Source organism: Melopsittacus undulatus, chromosome 4 (genome assembly GCF_012275295.1).
Source record: "Melopsittacus undulatus isolate bMelUnd1 chromosome 4, bMelUnd1.mat.Z, whole genome shotgun sequence".
In the NCBI taxonomy this organism is placed as follows: domain Eukaryota; kingdom Metazoa; phylum Chordata; class Aves; order Psittaciformes; family Psittaculidae; genus Melopsittacus; species Melopsittacus undulatus.
Genome location: NC_047530.1, coordinates 89,488,743 through 89,509,572, shown reverse-complemented (window position 1 = coordinate 89,509,572; position 20,830 = coordinate 89,488,743). Strand labels below are relative to the sequence as shown.

Genomic DNA, 20,830 nt, shown 5'->3' with positions numbered 1-20,830 from the left:
CGAGGAACCGGCGGCCGCTGGCGCGGCACGCATGCGCAGTCCATCCCCCGCTGGGGAGGGACCGGCCGCGCGCGCCTCCGGGGAGGTGGTCTCAGGCCACACCCCCTGCACCGGAAGAGGAAGCGGGCGTAGAGCTCGGCCTGGCAGCGGCTCAGCGGCCTGCGCTCCGGTCGCGGTTTCACAGCGGACCCGGCACCGCCGGAGGGAGCTGACGGCCCCCGGCCCAGAGTCGGGTGGGATGGAGCTGGACGCGCTGCTCCTGGACGAGGAGGGCACCTTCTCCCTGAGTGGGTTCCAGGAGTTCACGGTGAGTCGCGCCACGGTGCTGCGGGGTGTCCCCAGCCCGCCCCCGGCCCTGCACCTCCGGCCGTGCTCCCGGAGCACCTTAAACCAGGGCTTTAAGTGAGTGCCGGGGGGTCCTGCCGGCCCCTTGTACCCCGGAGCCCATAGCCTGGTGTGGGGAGCGGTCAGGGCGTTTTTCACATAACCCTTCTCTGCCTGTAGTTCCTGCCCAGGCACCAGCAGCTGAGCGAGAGAGTGCGGAAGCGGCTCTATTATGGCTGGGATAAAGACTGTAGCCTGGATAATCTCTCCAGCCCTGTGGCAGGTGGGTTGCTGAGTGCCCCCATATGGGAATGCTGAGTCAAGGGGATTGGAAGTTACCCAGGGGCTGAGACCAACAAGTCACCCGCTCCCTCCCATTGCCAAATCCCACCCCTGCCCAGCCTCCCTTTCTCTGCGCAGCACAGTGGGAAGGCTGCCAGAGCCTCATGGCTCCTGTTGTCTGTTTTATTGCCCTGTCTGGCCCACTCCTGCGTTTTTGGCACATGGCAGATGTGCAGAGGGTAGAGACCTTTAGGTTGCTTATGAATTCCTTGGCAGTGAAGGCTGTATCCCTGTTCCTGATGAGAAGTATCTTGGACAACTTTTTGTACTCTTCAGAGTGCATTTAACTTCTAGTGAGCACCAAGGTAGCATATTCTGCTCTGTGTTTGTCTGGATCATGCCCTTTCTTCCTGGTGTTTTTATATTTCCCTTGTTGATTCGGTGATGTCTGAGGGAGCAGAAAGATGTGGTTGGGTTGAGGAACTGGTGCAGGTGATGCTGGAGAGGAGCCGTCAAAGGCAAGCAGTGGTTTGGTAGAGGACCTTCACAGTGCAATTGTGTTAGTGTTCCCATTAGCTTCATGCTGATGAAGCAATCTGAAGTCACCAAGGGGCTGTGTGTGATGTACCTTGGTGAGCAGGGGGCTGCTGGCTGTATGGTGGGGGGGCAGGGCAGGTGGCTGGGTGCTGCTGGGAGTCACAAGTTCAGACACGGGCAGTGCAAGGGAGGTGAGTGGCTTGTCCTTGGCACTGGTGTCACACCCAGGTGCAAGCTGGGACTGTTTCACAGGAACTGCTGTTGGAAGTTCAAAGGGCGCATGGAAGACTGTTGAGAGCTATTAACTATAAAGACTACTTTGCACCCAGGAAATGCCTCTCTCTGTCAGCTGGGGCGAGTGTGACTCACAGAGAGTATCTCTGCAGGCTTATCTGCTCTTACAGCCTTTCTTTGCCATCTGCTATCAGCCACTGTCAAAAAACAGAGCCTAGGGTGATGATCTGTCCTTGTACAGCTGTGCCACTGCTACATGGTGAGTTTATGGCACTGCTCTTCAAACAAGATAAGAGGTGATTGTGGAGAGAGTCCAGAGTAGCAGAAGGAACTGGAAAAGGTCTTTGGCAGTGTGTATGGTCACAGGAGGTAGTATGGGGCTTACCGAGGAGAGACATTGAAAAGTGAATTTGTTCCTTTTGGAAAGGATGAACCATAGCCACCCTTGGTTTGCCATGGCTGTGAGACTGGGGACATTCATCAGCTGCTCTGTGTGCCCTCTAGGGCAGGACATGCTGTCATGGGTTGCATCTGTGGGCTGAAGAATTGGGTTTTACATTGAAACAGCCTGTGGGGGCCTCATGTACTTTCTGTCAGTTGGAACATTACTGCTGCCTCTGCGGTGGCTGGTACAGTGACACAGGGGTGGCTGATTAGGGCAGAGAGAGCATCAGCAGTGCAGGAGGCTGGGAGCTGTGTCAACCTGACTGGGGATCTTAGTAGTGGTGTACTTTGAATTACCTGGAGAGGTCCCTTAGAGTAGCATGGGTTTTGAGCCTGGTGGTTGCTGTTGGGCAAATAATTCCAGTGGGACTGCACCCATTCTCTTATTTGCTGAAAAGACATGGAAAGGAGAGATGGGGAGAGAAGAGGTATGATGATGCTTCCCCTGGGAGCTGGAAGTGCAGGGCTGCTGTAACAAGCTCTGTTCTTGACTCTGTCAGACAAGGGCTTGGCAGCAAAATGGAGCCGGAGTTGCCTGTCAAATACTTTTTGCCAAGCACCAGACTAGTGTTGTTTGGGATGCTCCCAGCTGGTCCTGTCATGTCAAGAAGTGAGATGGGAGCTGCTGAAATAATCTGCCAGCATCTGTCAGTGTCTGGCCTTTTCAAGTGCTTGAATTCTGAGGCACACCTGTGAGCATGGCAGAAGGCTGAGATGAGCTGCAGTTCCACTGTATTGCTGCTTCCATACCCTGTTCAGTACCTTCAGGCTCCTGCTCACATTGATATGTTGCCCATCATCTCGAGGGGAGCTGTGGTGTGGGAAAAGCTGGATCATGCTGATGAGCTCTGGAGGAGGAGGATGCTGGTTGACAGGGATCAAAGGACTGGGAAGATGTCCTAGGTCAGGACCTAGAAAGCCTCTGAAAAGACTGCCTGAGATCCTGTGGGATGGGGTGAGGAGAGGGCGATAGCTCTGTGCTGACTGCCAGTATCTCCCCATGACACAGTTATGCTGATCTGGCACTGCCGCTGGGCTTTGGACACTCACATCCTCTTCCTGCTTTGGTCTGGCTCTACTGCCCATTTCTTTGCTCCTCTGTCATCCCTGCCTTCTGATGAGGCCTATCCTACCTTCACAGTTGAATTTAAACTTGAGGGGCTGAGCAGACCCCAAGACTCAACAGGCTTGTGAGGTGAAGGGGAAGGGTGTGAGTGAACTGTGTTATATGGGTCTAAAACCCTTTTTTTTTTTTCATTTTCTGTCATAGATATTGCTGTGGAGTTGCTGCAGAAAGTGGCTCCCAGCCCTATTCGCAGACTCCAGAAGAAATATGTGTCTCATGTATCTCGGTAAGGAGTAAAACCTGCCCCATGTCAGAACTGGGAGCTCAAGTCTCACCTGGTCCCCCTGGGCCAGCATTGACTTGTGCTTAAGCCTGATGAGCATCACAGAAGCTGGGGGCAGGTGGCAAGGACAGCAGGCACAGTGGCTTCCTGACACAGCCAGGCCTGCTTCAGGTTGCTCCTGTTCTCTGGGGTGTGCTCTTGTTACTGGGAGTGTGTACTGGCTGGATGTGTAGCTCACTGGGTAGCCAGGTCTGAGCCCCATGTCTGCTCTTGGCAGCCAAGCCCTTGTAGCATATCTGGCTGCAGGTGGGACTGCTCAATTTGGAGCTTCCTGTGCCTGGGAAGAGGAGCCAGGGCTTGCTGTTTTCCACCCTGCATCCCCATCCTATGCCACAGATCAGGACAGCCAGCATGAAGCTGGCAAGGCTGGGATGTATCTAGCTGTATATTTACTAAACCTCTCTACATGGGGAGGGAGCAGCCAAGTTATGCTGTGGCTGCTGGGATGTTTGTAGCACACACAGATAACCTTTGGGTTGTTTCTTGCCTGGTGGCACAGGGAAGCTTGCATCTCTCCCTGCTCCATGATGCTGGCACTGGTTTACATTGAGAGACTGCGGCACCGGAACCCCGAATACCTTCAACAGATCTCATCTTCAGACCTCTTTCTGATCTCCATGGTGAGTGGTGTAGGCTGGGGGGGTAACTGGGTTGAAGGGAGGCCAGGAAGACTACAGGAGGGACTGAGATCCTATCTTTTGTGCTGCTTTTAGATGGTTGCCAGTAAGTACCTGTATGATGAGGGTGAGGAGGAGGAGGTGTTCAATGACGAGTGGGGAGCAGCAGGGAAGGTGGATGTCCAGACCATGAACACACTGGAGATGAACTTCCTGAGTGCCATTGTAAGTGGGGCTCTAACTGAAGCTGGCAAAGTACCCCCATGAAGGAAGAGGATGTGTCCGGGTGCTGGATGGCCTGTCCTGACCGCCCTGACCGTTCTCTGCTATCCCCACAGGACTGGAGTCTCTACACAGATCCCCGAGAACTGTTTGAAGTGCTGAGCTGGCTGGAAGGACGGTAGGTGTAGGGGGGTGAAGGTGAGTCTTTCATATACCTTGCAGCGCTGGCTCTGCGCCTGCTCAGAGCTGGCCTTGCTGCAGTGAAACAAGAGGTTGGGGTATCTGTGAGCCTTTGCTAGGCTCTGCAGCTCCCTTCTACAGACCCTGAGCAGGGTCTTCTCCAAGCCTGCCTGGCCTGAAGCTTCTTTGCTGGTGAAGGTCTATGCCACATCCACCATTCCCTTTTTCTTTTTTCCTGCAGTGTGGCAGAAAAGCAGGGCATGTGGCGTGGCTGGTTCACATACACGGATCTGTGTGTCCTCATGGAGCAGTCCATGTGGCAGCATGTGCTGGGCCAGTTCTACCAGCAAGTGGTGAAGGTAAGAACGTGAAACAGCAGCTACTTGCAAGAACATGAGACCCATGGGTTTGGAGCAGAAGCCTCTTTTGCACTGGGAGAAGCAGCTTCGTTTATTCCCTGTTGAAACGGAAGCTGTCAGAAGCCAGAAGATTCTGATTTGCAGCTGTGCTGCCTGAGGCACTGGAGCTGGGTTAGCCTGTGTCCTGTGCTGAACTACAGCCCCACAAGTCATGGTGCGAGGTCATAGTGAGAACTAGGTGCTGACTAGGGATTTAAATATGAACTGTTAGGATTTTAGCTGGAGTGCTGTGGTTTGTGGTATTTAAGCCCTACTTCAAACAGGCTGTGAGCCACCTGCTGTTACCAGCGTCCAGCACGGGTGGTGCTGTTTGCCGTCACAGCTGCTGGGTCACAGGGGGCTGTGGGTGCTGCTGCAGGGTCTGCTCTAACCGTTGGCTTCTCTGCAGCTGGCCTGCCTCCTGGGTGTGGTGTACCTGACTGGATTTGCTGCTGTCTTTGCCTCTGTCACCATGGTGAACCGGTCTGTATACATGAGGAACATCGGCCCTGCAGCCCCCCGGCCTGTGCTCTTCCCTGAGGAGAGCAGCTGCCAGCTGGATGCCCAGCCAGCCCCAGCCCCTGACCAGCCCCAGCCCGAGTTGCCTGACATCTCTCCAGCTAGCAGCACCCACTGCCCAGGGGAGAACAAGACAACCGAGGAGCCGCGTCGAGGGGGGGTCACAGCAACTGCGCTCTATCTGTGGAGCAGCATGATGACAGCTCTGTCCTACCCAAAGGCACCTGATCTAGCGCAACACAGAAGCTCCCTGCAAGGCCCCTTCCAGAAAGTACCCACTGCCTGTGAGAGATTGAACCATACCACCTCTGCTGCAGCCCAAAGCCACCCTGGCCCCTTCGGACTTGCCATGCTCCCAGTTCCCCCAGCGCTCCATTGCCATGCCTGCTCAGCCCGTGCAGGCCCCACGTGGGATGCAGCCCCCAGCCACAAGGACTGGCTGGACCCCCTGGGGCTGAGGCAGTGCTCCTTGCACACTGCCATGGATCTCAGTAGAATCAAGAGTTTCATTTTTCCCAGCTAGGAGCATAGGCCAGCAGCCCCTTTTCCCTTCTCTTCTAGCGTGGCACAACTCACTTCCTTGCACTTTGGGACCCCTGATCCCTGGGACTGCATGGGGCTGAAGGCCCCTGCGTTACTTCCAAACCAGCATTTGTGTGTTCTCCTCCCAGGGCAGAGGTGTCCTTCACTTTGGGGGCTGCTGGGACATGTTGGGGCAGAGTTGGTTTGCTGTTGGGGTGCTAGGGTGGGAACCTATTGGAGGTTAGAAATGGGTGCTCTTGGACTGGGGTTGCAAGAGCAAGGGAGGTCATTGTACCTCTTTCTAGAGCCAGTGGGTGGCCCTTGGTGCTGGGCAGAGGTGGCGTGTGGGATGTAGGATGCTGGGGCTGTGTGTGCTGGTGGAGGGGCTGGGGCAGTGACCCCAGGGGCAGGGTGCCCCAGGAGGAGGTAGGATGCCTGTGTTGGGGAGAGGAGGTTGAAGGAGGAGGGAGTGAGTGGCCTGAGCAGGCTAGCCATAGCACCAGTGGACTGCCAGGCCACTTCTTGGGAGGTGCAAGGGTCAAACCAAGAGGGGACTGTGATGTGGCTGTGCCCTGCTGGGTTTGGAGGTAGTGGGGTGTGGTTAAGGCTGATCTTCCTTATCCTGCTTACATTGGGTGTTTTGAAGCTGGGGTGCTGTGTGATCCCATCCCAAACCTCAGCTCTCAGTGGCTGTAAGCAAACGGTGCCTGACTGCTCCTTGGGGTGGGGGGAAGGCACCTTGTCTTGCTGATCAGCCCAGCTCATTTTGCCCCTTCTTTTTATTGTGGATTTTACACCTGTTTTTCACTCTTTTGTAGATGCAAATCTCTTCCAATAAAAGTAGTTCCTGCTGTGTGTGTCCTTGTCCTGCTGAGCCGCTCTGTGCTGGCAGCGTGCAGTGAGGAGCTGTGCTTGCTCTCTGCGCTGGTGTGCAGGGCAGATCCTATGTGCTGCTAGTGAGCCCAGGAGCGCTGTGAGCATGTCCCACAGGGCTCAAGAGGGACCAGACTCTTTGGTGACAGGGGGACATTAGGTCTTATGCCTAGGGAAGGCAGGGACAGTAGGGGAGATGAAGTTCCCTATGCTTGGGAATGTGTGGTCTCCACTGCTCTTTGCTCTCTGAAGTCTGTCCAGTTAATGTGTGAGCCCCAAATGACAAGAGCTTGGCAGGGTCACTGTTGTGGTTGCTGGCACAGACACTGCTGCCCTGTGACAAAAACATGAGCGTTCTGCCTGTGCTCCCTTGGGAGCCCTCCCAGCCAAGCAGGCAGCACTTGCCCCTGGCAGACTTGTCCAGTGTCAGTATTCAGAGGCCCCCTTGGGATGGGCATTGTGCCTACAGAGGGAAATGGCAGGACCTGGGGGGAGCTTTTAAGATGCTCTGCTGTGTCTGATGGTGGGGAAGGGCTGGACCAGGAGGGCAGAGGGTGCTGTGCTGGAGAGGAACAAGTGCAGTCAGAGCATCGTGGAGCTGGAAGATGCTGCTGGTAAGGGTGCTCCAAGCACATGAAGAGGAGGTTGTTCTGTGGCCCAGTCAGTCCCTGCTCTGTGCACCACAAAAGACAGGGATGGGACCTAGGCTGTGGGCAGTTGGTACTGTCTGGTGTCCTGGCTCTTGTGACAACCCAGGGTGACACTTGCATTCCTAGCTGCAGGAGCAGGTTACTCACCAACTCAAGTTAATGGCTAACCCTGAGGCAGTTCCTGTAGAAGGTGGAAGTCCAGCCCCATGAGGCTTGTGAGGATCCCTTGGGGGTTGGGACCCTGCCCACCCCTTCTGCACTGCAAGCAAGGAACAGAACTGGGGAGACAGGAGCATGAATGGGGGCCATTGCAGAGTGTCTGGTGCCAGGAGCCCTGTGCTCGCATTCTGCTCCCTGCAGAAAATGTGCTCTTGGGTGCTGAGTTGCTGCTTAGCCCTTCAGGTAAGGGAGGACAGTGGTGAGCAGCCAGAGATGGGGAATGGGGAGAGGGCTGAGATCCTTGCAGGAGGCAGGGCAGGGGTTGCATCCTGACAGGCAAAGAGTGCGTGGGGCTCTGGCCAGGGTGTGCAGAGAGGACAGTGGTGGATGCTGCCAGGGGCTGGCCATGAGTGTGCATCCACCCAGGGGGACAAGAATGAGGGCTGCAGCTCAGGGGGCTGCAGCAAGTTGCGACCACCCCCTCTCCTCTCTGCACAGCACCTGGTTGTGCAGGCCTCCTTGCTCTGCATCTTCCACCTCCTCCTGCTGCCCACCCTGCCCGAGGAGCCACCCCACAGCCAAGCCACCAGCGAGCTGCTGGCACGCAGCCTCTTCGCCTGCGGTATCTCCACAGTGCTGCAGACCACCCTGGGGAGCCGGTGAGAAAGGGGGACAAAGCAGTTGGAGTTGTTGGTGGGAGGAGAGTGATGCCATGGCAGGGCATGTCTCTGCCCCCCTACGAGGCTGTGGGAAGAGAGGCTTTGCTGGAGGTGGGAAGGGGCACCAGGACAACCCCTTGTCCTCATCTCTGCACAGATGTCCCTCTCCCTGCCATCACTGCATCCTCCTGTCACACATTTCTCTAGGAAAACTGCTGTGCTTTTCCTCCAGCTCCTTGCTGCTGTGCTCCAGCACCACACACAGCTCCTCATGACCATCCTGTGCCTGTGCTGCCCATGGTTCACAGGGGCTTGGGGTGTGCTTTGGCAAAGCCCCTGACCTCTGCCTGGGCTGTGTTAAGGGCACATTTGGGATATGGGATGACCTCCTGTCACTTCGGGGTTCTCATCTCCTACCCTTCCCATCCCTCACTCCCATGGCAGGTAGGGCTTTGAAAATAGCCATGTCCCCTCTTTCCTCTCTAATGTGCCCTTGTTGTTCCCTTCCCCAGGCTGCCACTGGTTCATATCCCATCCTTCGAGTACCTGGTCCCTGCCATGGTGCTGAGCTCCCACCTGTCTCTTGGTGCCAGCATAGACAGGAATGGTGAGCACAGCCCTTGAGCCTTCATCCCACAGGACCCAGGCCATGCCGGTGCCAGGGCATGTGCCCAGCACATGGGGTGGGGATGAGGAGTAGCAAAGGGCCCTGTCTGCTGGCTCCTCTGGTGATGGTGCACAGCACCCTACTCACCCCTGAGTGCATCTGGTTGACACCCTAGGGTCAGGGCTTATAGCAATGGGGATGCTGACCCTTCTCTGATCAGCAGCTCCCACACTGTGTACTCTTGGGCCTGGCTCCAGAAGCCCAGTGTCCATGTGCATCCCATCACGCAACATTCCCTTCCAGGCACAGCTGTGGCCAGTGCATGCCGTGCACCACACTGCACTGTTGCAGGGAGCTGGGCTGCCCCGCTGCAAGAGGTGGGTGCTCCTGCACTGGGCTGGGAGTCTCTGTCCTGCTCCACCCGTGCCCCAGGTGTTACCTACATCCCTGCACCCCCAGCCCCTTTCCCAGCCCTCCTGGGGATTGTGATGAACAGTAGGGACACAAGGGGATGTGCAAAGGGTTCATGGTGTACTTGGGTGCATGTGTTCCTTTGGGCCTGGGGTGAGCAGAGCACAGGGAACAAGTGACACTACTGGGGTAGTGGGAGTGTGTCCAAGGGAAAGTGTTGGTCTGCTCTCCATGCATCCTGCCGCATGGATCCCATCATTTCCTCCCACAGGTCTCTGGAGCTGTGCTGGTCTCTGGGCTGGTTCAGCTGGTGCTGGGAGTGTCTGGTGTGTGCGGGTGGGCAGCCCAACACTGTGGGCCCATGGTCCTGGCTCCCAGCCTCTCCATCATCGGGCTGTCTGCGTACAAGGAGGCTGCTTTCTTCTGCTCCACTAACTGGGTGGTAGCTCTGCTGTACGTGGGCTTCCCTTTGCCACTGAGATGCAAATGGGGCATCCTCATGGTGCACGGCACATGTTTGGTATCCCATCACCGTGATGGTGCATGGTGGTCTGTTCTCCCTCTCCTAGGCTCATGCTTCTTACTGTCACCTTCTCCCAGCACCTGGGATCTTGCCGCCTGCCCTTCTGTGCCTGGCCCCAGGCTTGGAGGGGCTCCATGGAGCCATCTGTGCCCACCCTGCGCACATTCTCGGTACCAAAACTTATATCCCCCAGCTCCCTCTGCTTCACCCAGTTTTCTCTCTCAGCCTGGTTCTTCGGTGTGGGGTTAGGGAGGGGTTAGCTGGAGTGGAACTGGGAGCAGAGACAGGAGTGAGGAGTCCTGGTGTAGCTCCCAGGGTGTGGGTGCTGCTGGGGGAGCATAGAGGACCTCTGCTCAAGGGTATAGGAGCAGCAGAGCCTGGGATGCTCCCTGCAGGGGTAAGGGGAGATGTAGCATGGCTCTTCGGGAGAGGTGACAGGACAAGGACATACTGTCTGGGGCACAGCAGATGGATGGGGTGCTGGCCAGGGCAGGCAGGAGAGGAGGGTGCTCTGCTGAGTGTCCCCTTGCTGCCTTGCAGGTACTACTCCCATTTGCTGGTGTCTGCATCCTCTGTGCTATCCTCAGCCATCTCCACATCCCCTGGGAATCGCTGGACTTGGCCATGGCCCAGCTGTCCTGGGCCAACACCACCTTCCATGTCCCTTGGGTCCGCATCCCCTACGCAGGTGGGGGCCAGCAAGGCTGCATGCAGCCATCAGCCTTCAGCCAGGGCCTCTGTCACACATCCTTTCTCCTGCTGCAGGTGAATGGGGGTGGCCGCTGCTCACCCCCCGAGCGCTGGCAGTGGGCATCGCCATGGCCATGGGCTGCAGCATGAACTCGGTTGGCTGCTACGTGCTGTGCGGGCGGCTGCTGAGAGCCCCCCAGCTGTCCCCTGATGCATGCAACCGGGGGCTCTGCACAGAGGGGCTGGGGAGCCTCCTGGCAGGGCTGCTGGGTGCCCCGGGGGGCACTGCCACCAGTATCGCCAACACCTGCGCTGCTGGCCTCACCCAGGTATGGCTGGGGCTGGGAGGAGGGTCGGCAAGGGATGGAGAGGCAATGGAGCAGGAGGGATGGGTGACCTGCAGCACCCAGGCTGTCACTAGATCATCACTGGGAAAGGCAGGTCTGTATGGCGGGGGGGGGACGGGACGGGACACGGGACATGACAGAGTGGGGAGTGATGCTCCCTGTCCCCACTTTCCTGTCCTTTCTACCAGACTGGCTCTCGCCTCTCGGTGCAAGTGAGCGCACTGGTGTGTGTGATCCTGGGCATGTCTCCAAGGCTGGTGGGGCTCCTCACCCACATCCCACTGGCTGTTCATGGTGGGTGCCATTCCCCTGCACTGTGGTGCCTGCAGCCTGCCTGGCACTGCCTGACTCATGCTCCCCGCAGGAGGGATACTCTGCATCACGTACGCCGTAGCCGTGGGCACGGGCATCTCCTACTTCCAGTATGCTGACATTGACTCGGGGAGGAACATCTTCATCGTTGGCTTTGCCATGTTCATGGCGCTCCTGGTGCCGCGGTGGTTTGGCATGGCTCTGGCTCACCTGGCCACAGGTAGCAGGGACATTCCCCAAGGAAGGCAAAGCCTCAGGTCCTGTGGCAGGGTGACCACACTTCTCCAATGTCCTGGGAGGCTTGGTCAGCTTGCAGCAGCAAGCAGCTCCCTCTCCAACTCCTGGATCTGCCATGGCAGCTCCTGGTCCTTTCTCTCTTGGACTGGGATGTCCTGGGTGATTCTGGCACCATCTCTGCAGGCTGGGTGCCCCTGGACCTCTTCTTGCTTTCCCTGCTCATGGCACCTGTGGTCTTAACTGGTTCATTGTCATTTCTCCTGGAGAACACAGTCTCAGGTGACGGGCTGCTCTAGGTACTCTGTGTGAGCCTCTGCTCTGAGGGCTGCATCTGGCCATGGGACTGCCTGCAGGCAGCCCTGCTGTGGGTCCCAGGGCTGGTGTAGGCTGGGACAGTGCAGCTAGAGGAAGGGACTCCCATCACACTGCTCACCTCTGTGCTTGCAGGAACCTTGGAAGAGCGAGGGCTGCTCTTTGAGCTGGGGCCATGGAGAACTGGGGTAGGCGACCACCATGCTCATGGAGAGAGAGGCAAAGCCAACCAGGCATATGGGCTCCCTCCTGGGCTAAGCAGGCTGCTGCCGTCCTCCTGCAAAGCCTTCCCCTGCTGCTTCCTTTGCCCGAGGAGTGAGGAAGAGGAGGAGAAGGAGGACAAGGAGGAGGGAGGCCATGCCACTGAGGAGGGGGCCACTGACCCTCAGGAAGAGACACAGCTGCTCCCCAAACCTGGCTCAGGAGAGCCACAGCCATCCAGAAGGACAAGTGAGACAGTTATGGCTGCATGGACACAGTGGCCTGACTCTGCGGAGTGCAGATACCTCATGGTGGACCAGCGTTGTGCTCCAAAGGCAGCTTGTGAGCCACTTTGCTCCTAATTTCTGAAGCCCACATGGACTGAAGGGACTTGCACTTCCACACTCCCAGCACAAATCCCATTTCCTTGCTTGGGAGTGAGGTATAAAAACCTTCAACCAACTTTGGTCTCTCCAGGGATTTCCTTTCTAGCCAGGATTTGCCTGGGAGATGCCAGCCCTCCCTCCCCTGGTAGCCTGAGGACTGCAACCACAAGAGGCCACAGCCATCTGGTGCCACTGCAGCTGGGGATGTGGTTGCCATCAGCCTGTGGACATGGCTGGGGAAGGGCTCAAGGGCTCAGTGTTTTGACCATCCCCAAAGGGCTCTGCTCACCCCTGGCACCATGTTCAGGAAGGGATGGCTCTCCGTCTCCTCCCTGCTGTGTCCCAGCTGTGCCCATGGCCCCTTGACACCCATGGCACTAGGTCTATACTAACGCACTATGGTACACCAGCATACCTCAGCTGGGGGTGCAGCTCAGGTCAGCTCTCCAAAGCAGTAAACTCCTTTTCACCTGCAGCGGGTTGGTCCCAGCAGCACTCACCATTTAACTGCCAGCACTGGATTTCTCTAGGGAAAAAACAACAACATTGAAATGTTGCCTTTGACCCCCGTGATTAAGTTCGGTTCCTGGATTGTTTCCCACTGCTGGCTGGTTACACCGACTACAGCAGCGCCTGCACCAGCCCTGCTCGCTGCTGCAGCCTTTACAGATCAGAGTTCACAGCTACTCCCGATGCTGCCACCACCAGTCTGGACCAGTCTGCAAATGCACAACAGTGGGGCAAGACCGGCCGGGGTTTTGCAGCCTTTGGGTGATGCAAGCTGGCCCTAAGTGCAAGCTCAGAGGAAGGACAAACTTGGGCTGGGGGGATGGTGGGGCTTATCCATGGGAGCATCCTACCTGGGCCCTGCACCCATCTGGCCCTGCACTCTGTGCCCAAAGCATGACTCGGTCCAGCACTCTGTCTGGATCCTGTACCCCAAACCCTCCTGTACCCTGACCTGGCCAGGCAACCCCATCAATCCTGCACCCTGCCTGGGCTCTGCATCCCGAAGTCCCTGTCCGCTCCCACATACCCTGACAACTCTTCCGGATGCAAATATTCCGGGATGACCCTCCCCCGGTCCCGCCCCGAGGGCGGCCGCAGCCTGCACGGCAGGGAGAGGTTTGAGAGCAGGGCGTTAATAGGTGCAAATGGGGAGCTCGGGGGCTGTGCATGGGTGCGGGGGAGGAGGCAGGTTGTGAGTGCAGGGTGGGTGGTCTCACTGCATGCGGTACAGGTGGGGGATCACAGCGCATGGGTGCTGGGGGTGTCAGTGTAAGGATGGAGCTGCACTCAGCGTGGCGGGGCTGGGAGTGCGCCGTGTCCACGGGCTCTGCCGGGTTGTCATAGCGCTGCTCTGCGGTGTCCTCTGAACCCAGTCCTTGGGCATGGAGGCAGAGGCACCTGCAGCCCCAGCTATGTGGGGTTCGGTGGGGTGCAGCAAAGTCCCAGCAGAAGCCTGGGAGAGCTGCGGCTTGGGTGCATGCCCTGTGCCGTGCCTGCCTGGGCACCCTGCGGCTGATTGAGGAATAAACGCGGGGCCAAGGGACCGGCCCCCTGGCTGCTGCTGCCTCTCCCGGCTGTTCCCCGCTGGGCACTTGTACCAGGATGTTTCGTAACAGCTGCAAGCACAAAACAAGTCGTGAGGCGTTTCAGTGCCCAGCGCTTTGCGCAGCGTCTTGGCCATGGCACCTGCTGTGATAACTGCAGACACCCAAGCCGTGCCAGCTCAGGTCCCCGTCCCTGTCAGCAGCCGGGGGAGCAGGAGCAGCTACTCCCTGGGCTCTGAGGAAGCGATGGCCTTTCCATGCCGGTGACCCATAGAGTGCGCATCCCAGCGCGCCCCGCGGAAGCGAGCAGCATGCTGGGAGCTGTAGTCCCGCCCTCGCCTCCGGCCCGGCGCAGCTCGCCTCTGCAAGCCCATCACCAGCCAGCCTTTGGCCCACCCGCGCCTCTGCCCCCGGTAACTCCGCGGCGCACCAGTGCTGCGGGCACGCTGGTGTCACTGGGTGCCGGAGCGGTTGGGCAGGCACAGAGCCCGTCACGGGGAGGAGCGGGAAGCGGCAGTGCTCGCGGGCAGCGTGCGCTTCTGCCGGCACTGTGCCGGCAGGGGATTGTCCGTGGCTCACGTGGAGTACGGGGGTGGGATGTCCAAGCAAGAGGAGGGCTGCAGCATCCCCCTGCCCATCTCAGTGCAAGCAGGGCAGCTTAAATGTTAAATTGAATGTAGAGGTCTTGCCATACTAATGGTAGCAAGCACTGGAAAATGCTGGGGAGCCAGCAAGTACATTGCTGTGCATCTGCTGGTGCGTTTGGGATGCTTATCATGAGCTGGGGTAGAAACTGCCCTGCACAGAGCTCCCCAAAATGCCTGCCTCAGCAAAGCTGCGTGCATGTGCAGGGATGTGTGTGACTGGGGCTGGCTGAGCACCCTCACCTCTGGGCTACAAAGGGGCTGGCATCATGAATGGGTGGGCAGTGACCAAGGGTCCATGTGAAGCCACCCCAAGGCCTGGGATCTTCCTGGGTTTGGGTGAGGTGGAGACATGATTGCTCTTTTGCAGATGGAGGGCTCCAAACAGCTGGAGAGCAGCCTCCTGACACAGCCATGGGCTTCTGTTTGCCTCGGTGAGTCCACTTTTCTTGCCAAAGTGTGCTTCAGGGATACTGGCTACATCCTGCTCATCTCTGACCTCAGCAGCGTCTGGTACGAGAGTGCAGATGCCGAGGCTGTGGGACAAAGGTCCAAGGTGAGTGTCTGGAAAGTCCAGGAACCTCCTTTTCTCTTTGTAGCAGCTGACATCCCAGCATAGACTGCTTCGTGACACAATGACAGTTAGATCTGACAGGGCTTGGGTGCAAACACCTGGCCTGGGAAATCCCTGGGCAGCTCTGCCCAAGCATTGCTACCCTGGATGGCCTAGCACCCTCCTCCTGGTAGAGTGGATCAGGCTCTTTAAGATGCTGGGGGCAACTAGATGTTCGCTGGGGCTGCATGCTGAGTCTGGCATACTCATTTCGTTTGTGGGCTGGATGAACAGCTGGTTTCTCCAGGATCAATGCTAAAGGAAGAGCTTGAAAAAAGGCTGCCTTCCCACCAGGGATGGGGAGACTTCTGCCCACATTCAGAGGAGGCACAGACTCCCATGGGATGTCCTCTTGGCATTGCCCCCAAAACACATGGGGCCATGCCTCATCCCCTCACTCCAACCCATGTCCCCCATGCCTAGGTCACCCCTGTCTGCCATGTCCTTCTGCCTACAAAATGCTGTTCTGAGCAGCTGCTGGCAGGAGTGGTGGGCGTACAGGGCCAGCCATCTCCCAGCGCTGGCAGGTTAGCTGAGCTGTGACAACTCTCAGCCAGCGTGGGACACTTGTGGTGGCATGCAGGACAGATGCACCCTGCCTACCACCTGATCCTTCCTGGGCTGGCATGGCAGAGGAGCTTTCACACCTTGTCTGGGGAGTATTCTGTCATAGGGCTGGAAGCTGAGGCCCAGGCATGACTTTTGCAGCACTGGGACATGCAGTAGTTTGGCTCCTTCTGTGCTGGAGTTTCTGCTGCTTGTTTCCTAGTGCTGAGCTCCCAGGGCGTTGCTGTGCCCCTAAACTTGCCTTTCCCCAGGAGCTGAACAAGCGGCTGACAGTCCAGGTGTCCTCCTTCCTGCACCACTTGTGCAAACTGATGGGCCCCTTGCTGGCAGGGCAGCCGGATGCCATCACCTCTTTCTCCTGCCACCACACTGCCAGCGGGCTCAGACTGCACGTAAAAAGCGAGCTCTCCGGACTGCCCTTCTACTGGGACTTCCACTGCTGCCCTGCTCCTGTGGAGATGGTGAGCAAAGCTGCAAGAGTTTGGGGAGGGGAATGGCCAAAATCAAGGGTTGTTTCCTAATGCTTGGAAGCTTTTGGGTGGTCTCCGGCTGTGCTGGTGCCTGTAGGGTGCCTGGCTCTGCCTGCTGCCCCTCACACAGAATCACGGAATGGACCTTAAGGTCATCCAGTTCCAACCTCCTGCCCTGGGCAGGGAAACCTCATACTAGTCCATGTTGCCCAAGGCTCTGTCTGTCCTGGCCTTGGACACTGCCAGGGATGAAGTATTTACCACTTCCTTCAGCACCCTTCCTTCCAGTGCCCCACCATTCTTACAGTAAAGAATTGCTTCCTTATATCTAACCTAAATCTCTTCTATTTAAATTTAAACCCATTGCCCCTTGTCCTATCACTACAGTCCCTAATGGGGAGTCGCTCTCCAGGATCCTTGTAGGCCCCCTTCTCTTCTCCAGGCAGAACAGCCCCAACTTTCTCAGCCTGTCTTCCTATGGGAGGTGCTCAAGCCTTCTTATCATCCTCGTGGCCCTCCTCTGGACCTGCTCCAACAGCTCCATGTCCTTCTTATATAGTTCCATGTCCTTCCCATGGTTCACTGCCCCATTTCTTCAGACTGAGGCTTTGGCACCTTAGTTGGTGCCTTGCAGTGAGGCAGAGATGGCCCAGCATGTGCTGGCACCCCGGCAGCAGGGATGAGACCCTACGAGCACCCCGCACAGCAGAATGATGCTGTTCTCCTTTGGTGCACTCCATGAAGTGGGGCAAAGAGCAGTGGGTACCCCCAAAGGACCCGCAGCTGCTCCATCACAACTGCGGGAATGAAAGTGGCGTCTTCCCGGCTTTAAGAGGCTGCTCTTACCACGGGATTGCCCAGCATCGAGTCTCGGGGGCCAGCCCCCTGCAGCCCGGTCACAGGCTGCATTTCTGACCCGCGACTGACGCCCTGGCAGGCAGGCCGGGGCTGCCACGGCCGGCCCCCCCCGCCCGGGTCCCTCCTGGTCCCCGGCCCTGCGGCCCTACGCGCACAAGAGGGCGCCCGGTACTCGCTAACCGCTCAGCGGGAGCCTCCGGTGGCAGCACCGGCCCCGCGCCCGACCCCGCGGCTCCGCTGCCGAGGGGAAGCAGCGCCCTCCATCCCTGACACCCGCTCCTGGTGCAGGTCCCATCCCCTCTTCCCCATAATATTGTGCTTGGGCATCACGCGGAGGACAGCTGGGCTCCCCACCCGCCCTGGGGTGTGTGTCCTTGCTTTCAAGATTGAACTGGGGAGCAAATAAACCTGGGGTCCTGGCTTGGTTTGACTTGCTGTCCCTCCCTGGGCAAGAAGCATGGAGGCTGAGCTGAAAAGGTGCAAAGCCCAAGCACTCAGTTGGTAGCTGCTCCTCTCCTTTTGCTTGGAAATGTGAAGGATGTCTGCAAAGCACCCAAGAAATGGGAATCTGTTGGATGCTGAGCGTGGCTGGTGCGGATGTGGGAATGAGGAACAAGTCTGCCTTGCTAATATTGGCTCAGCAGCTTGCCAGTTGTTCCAGGCCAGCACAAAGCCCTCCTGGCAAAATGCTGCTTGCCCTGTCCCAGCTCTGCAGCCAGTGGTCCCCTCTGAGTGCTTGGGTGCATGATGGTTGTCACCTCTGCAGCTCATCCCTGGGGCACTGCCTGCTTCCTACTGCAGCCCAAATGGCAGGTGGAGCATTGCCTGTCCTTGCACACTGTCCCACTCAGGGTATCCCACCCAGTCTTTCACCTGCTGCAGTCCTCAGCTGTGAAAGGATGGGGCTGGGATGGAAGGATGTGTTCTGTAGCATCTGGCCTCCCTTCTCCCAGCTCATGTTTTTGACCACTTCCCACTGGATTTGGTTGAGACATGGGGTATCCTGGGGAGCTCTGTGTGAGCTGGGGTGCAGCTCTTGCTATGGCCTTCCTGCCTGCCCTGCTCCCATGAAGCTTTCCTAAAGTGTCCTTCCATCCTAGGTGTCCCGCCACCTTGTCAGGCCCTTGATTCAGATGAGCCTGGTGCTGCAGTCCCAGGTGCAAAAGCTGGCCTCACTGCTGCTTCAGAAGGATGCTGAGATCGAAGACTACAGGGAGAGCGGGGCCACTCTCAGCAGAGGTGAGAAGGGATGCCTAGGGCCAAGAGAGGAGCAAGCAGGGAGTGAGTTTCCTCCTTAGAATGGGGCTGGCATGCTCTGCTCTCTCTGGCTATTACCCAGCCAGGCTTGTTTCATGTTCAGCTGTGCTGGCAGCAAGATGGTAGCCAGGAGGCTGGGGAGCAGCCCCTGGGGAGAGCTGGGGGAGAAATGGCTCTTGACCGGGAGCTGGAGGAGCTGGGGAGTCGCCAAGGGGCTCTCCTCTTCACCTGGCTGTTCCCCAGGAGTCAGCAGGGATGCCAGCAAGGGCCGGCCCTGCAGCGGTCTCAGGCTGCCGTCCCAAGCACGATAGCTCCCAAGTGCTGGAGAGCAACCAGGGGCTCCCGGCTCTCCCTGCCATGGCAACCACAGCCAGGCATGTGACCCCCCTTCAGGGCCCAGCTCACCTCGCCACCAGTGGGGACAGGCGGGAAGAAGCCTCCTGGGATAGGACGTGGGTCAGGACCTTCTCTGGGGAGCCACTCTGAGGAGGTTATCCTCTGCCCATGCAGGTTGGTTGGGAGCTGTTTTTCGCTCATTCCGTGCTAGTGCTGCACTCTGTCTGCTGCCAGAGGTGATGCCTGCCCTTCCATAGGGATTTTGCCCCCTGCAGATGTGGGGACTGATGGGGATCTCACAGGGATCAGCCCTGACTTGCATATCATGGCCAAGAAGGTGATGTGGTCCAGACCCTGTCCAATGGCAGGCACCCTACCATAGGAGCCTGCATCTTCCCTGCAGCTGCACTAGAGTTGCATCAGCTGGTTGCTCTCCCTTCTCTTCTGATGTGTGCTGGCCCTGCAGAGCTTGGAGCAGCCAGAACAACCTGGCTTGGGCCCAGGGACTGATGCTGGTAGGCAGACGGCCTCTCTTGTCTCTTGTCTGGGCAGGGTGGGATGCTGGGAGGAAGCTTTGGACCAGTCCTACTGAGCAGAGCTGGCCAGCTGCTTCTCCAGACAGCATCTTAGCAATGATGGGGGAAAATCAGTGTTTTGAACAAGGTGCAGAGCACAAACTCTTCTGCTGGCTCAGGGATGAGTGTGCTGAAGCTGTTCCCTGCAGTCCGCTTGTCTCACAGGAGGGAAAGGAGAAGCCAGGGTCAGAAGTCTGGCCAGACCTGTCCAAGCTCATCCCTGCTTTCCCTTGCAGATCGCCTGCGGACAGAGCCCTTCCAGGAGGAGACCTTTCAGCAGCACTTAATGGTTAAGGTAAGGAGCTGTGCAAGTGTTCCCTTCTTTAACAAATGAGTGGTGGGGGGCAGCTCACACCAGCAGCCCCAGTATGAAGTGTGCTGGGCTGGATGGGGACACTGCTAGACTTGCCTGGAGAGGTGTAATGGCCACTGGCTCTCCCATGGCCCTCCTTTATGTCCTTGCACCTCGTCTGGAGGGTGAGCAGAGCTGGGGGCATGTCTGGTACAGCTGGATGGAGAGGTCGCACCATGTTTTGTTGTCCTCTTGCCACTTACCTGGCTGCTGGTTGTTGCTAGGGGTGCAAGCTGGGCTGGCTGCTCCATGGGAATATGTCATTACTGGAGCATCCTCACCTGCTTCCCACACTTGCTGTGGATCTGAAACACTGATGCTAATGTCAGGCAAGGAGCAGGTAAATGAGGAGAAGCCATCTGCTCCTTTTGGTTCCTCTGCTGCTTTTAGGATGGCTTTTCAGTGGTGCATTGTGGGGACAAGTGCCTTTCAGCCTGTTTTCCGTGCTGTGGGATGTGCATCCTTTTCACCCTCCCCTTGGCTTGCATGGCTCTAAAATCAGACATGTGCTTTGGAGAAACTGGGATTGGAAGGAGAGAGTCTTTCCTCTGATCTTTTTTCATTACTGGAAATAATCAGAGAAGCACTAAAATGATTCAAACCAATGTGGTAAGATCAGAAAGGATTGATGCCCATTGATGTAAAATGACTCAGGATGCTTCTAAGTGTTCTTGTGCTCATTGCAAAGGCACAGGAGTGAGGAGCAGTGGTGTCTTCTGGGCACCAGTGAGTCAGCCAGGATGTCCATGGTGTCCACAGGACATTGCTTCATGAGACACACACTGGTGGTCCTGCACAGCCAGCAACAAACCACCTGTACGGTTTCTAAATATTAGGGATGATCCCTCTTTTTGCATTGCCTCCAGCACATGGAACTTTCATTTCCCCCTGGTTATGGTGGATAGAGATGAATTCACTGCTGGACTGTGACTTAAGAGGTTGCCTAGGAACCAATGATCATGAGCAGATTACATTCACCCTGGGCAAAGAAAGGACATTCCTAAACAGTAATTTATATCCTTCATGCTTTGAAAGGGCTAATTTCCCAAAGCAGGGGGAAAATTATGAGTGAAATCAGCTCAGAGGAAACATTTAGATAGAAAAATGTGAATGAAAATGGTGAGCTCTTTCAGAAGAATTTCAGAAGCCACAAAAAGCCACAATTCCACAATCAAGAAAGAGGGCAGCGCTGGCCGAGAGCCCGTTCTGGTTCAGCGGCAAACTGAAGGCAGCAATTAGAAATAAAAGAGCAGTTTATAACAAATGGGGGAGCGGGAGTAGATAGCAATCAGTATAAATTAGAAATTATGAAGTGTAGAAAATGGATAACAGAAACTAACGGCATCAGGGAAAAATCATGAAAAAGGAGAGAAGGAAAGGCTTTTATTTAGTGTAGTAGGAGAAAACCCCAAGCTTCCAGCAACAGGATAAGCTTAATGGTAGATGAAGGTGGTAAAATGATTGATACTGGAACAGACGTGGCAGAAGCACTTGGTAAGTGTTTCGGTGCTGTCGCTGGAAGGATGCAGATGGATGTGCCAGGATTGGGG

General features: G+C 57.0%; 3 protein-coding genes across 3 annotated transcripts in view; all 3 read left to right on the top strand.

The window, feature by feature from the left end:
- The first annotated feature begins 102 nt into the window (after positions 1-102).
- CNPPD1 (cyclin Pas1/PHO80 domain containing 1) lies at positions 103-6,545 on the top strand. Its single transcript, XM_005153850.4, has 8 exons — positions 103-307; positions 505-607; positions 3,092-3,173; positions 3,730-3,850; positions 3,944-4,072; positions 4,186-4,247; positions 4,491-4,608; positions 5,057-6,545. The coding sequence occupies exons 1-8, from the start codon at positions 239-241 to the stop codon at positions 5,687-5,689; spliced, it is 1,317 nt and encodes a 438-aa protein (XP_005153907.1). The 5' UTR covers positions 103-238; the 3' UTR covers positions 5,690-6,545.
- A 960-nt stretch (positions 6,546-7,505) lies between these two features.
- On the top strand, positions 7,506-12,052 carry SLC23A3 (solute carrier family 23 member 3). The gene is made up of 12 exons (XM_005154089.3): positions 7,506-7,613; positions 7,869-8,029; positions 8,542-8,636; positions 8,940-9,013; positions 9,319-9,500; positions 9,617-9,740; positions 10,111-10,258; positions 10,336-10,589; positions 10,796-10,901; positions 10,972-11,139; positions 11,340-11,435; positions 11,604-12,052. The coding sequence occupies exons 1-12, from the start codon at positions 7,506-7,508 to the stop codon at positions 12,029-12,031; spliced, it is 1,944 nt and encodes a 647-aa protein (XP_005154146.2). The 3' UTR covers positions 12,032-12,052.
- A 1,912-nt stretch (positions 12,053-13,964) lies between these two features.
- The window catches only part of NHEJ1 (non-homologous end joining factor 1), a 43,481-nt gene continuing 36,615 nt past the window's right edge, over positions 13,965-20,830 (top strand). The window contains exons 1-5 of the mRNA XM_005153849.3: positions 13,965-14,021; positions 14,623-14,808; positions 15,684-15,893; positions 17,861-17,999; positions 19,165-19,223. Of these exons, the coding sequence (XP_005153906.1) occupies positions 14,623-14,808; positions 15,684-15,893; positions 17,861-17,999; positions 19,165-19,223 (594 nt within the window). The 5' untranslated portion in view covers positions 13,965-14,021. The remainder of the gene's footprint in view (positions 14,022-14,622; positions 14,809-15,683; positions 15,894-17,860; positions 18,000-19,164; positions 19,224-20,830) is intronic.

Coding starts and splice junctions, on each gene's coding strand:
- SLC23A3 (XM_005154089.3), top strand. CDS start 7,506: ATGAATGGGGGCCATTGCAGAGTGTCTGGTGCCAGGAGCCCTGTGCTC. Junction 8,637..8,939: donor TGCCAGCATAGACAGGAATG/GTGAGCACAGCC, acceptor ATTCCCTTCCAG/GCACAGCTGTGGCCAGTGCA. Junction 9,014..9,318: donor GGGCTGCCCCGCTGCAAGAG/GTGGGTGCTCCT, acceptor TTCCTCCCACAG/GTCTCTGGAGCTGTGCTGGT.
- CNPPD1 (XM_005153850.4), top strand. CDS start 239: ATGGAGCTGGACGCGCTGCTCCTGGACGAGGAGGGCACCTTCTCCCTG. Junction 4,073..4,185: donor TGAACTTCCTGAGTGCCATT/GTAAGTGGGGCT, acceptor CTATCCCCACAG/GACTGGAGTCTCTACACAGA. Junction 4,248..4,490: donor CTGAGCTGGCTGGAAGGACG/GTAGGTGTAGGG, acceptor TTTTTCCTGCAG/TGTGGCAGAAAAGCAGGGCA.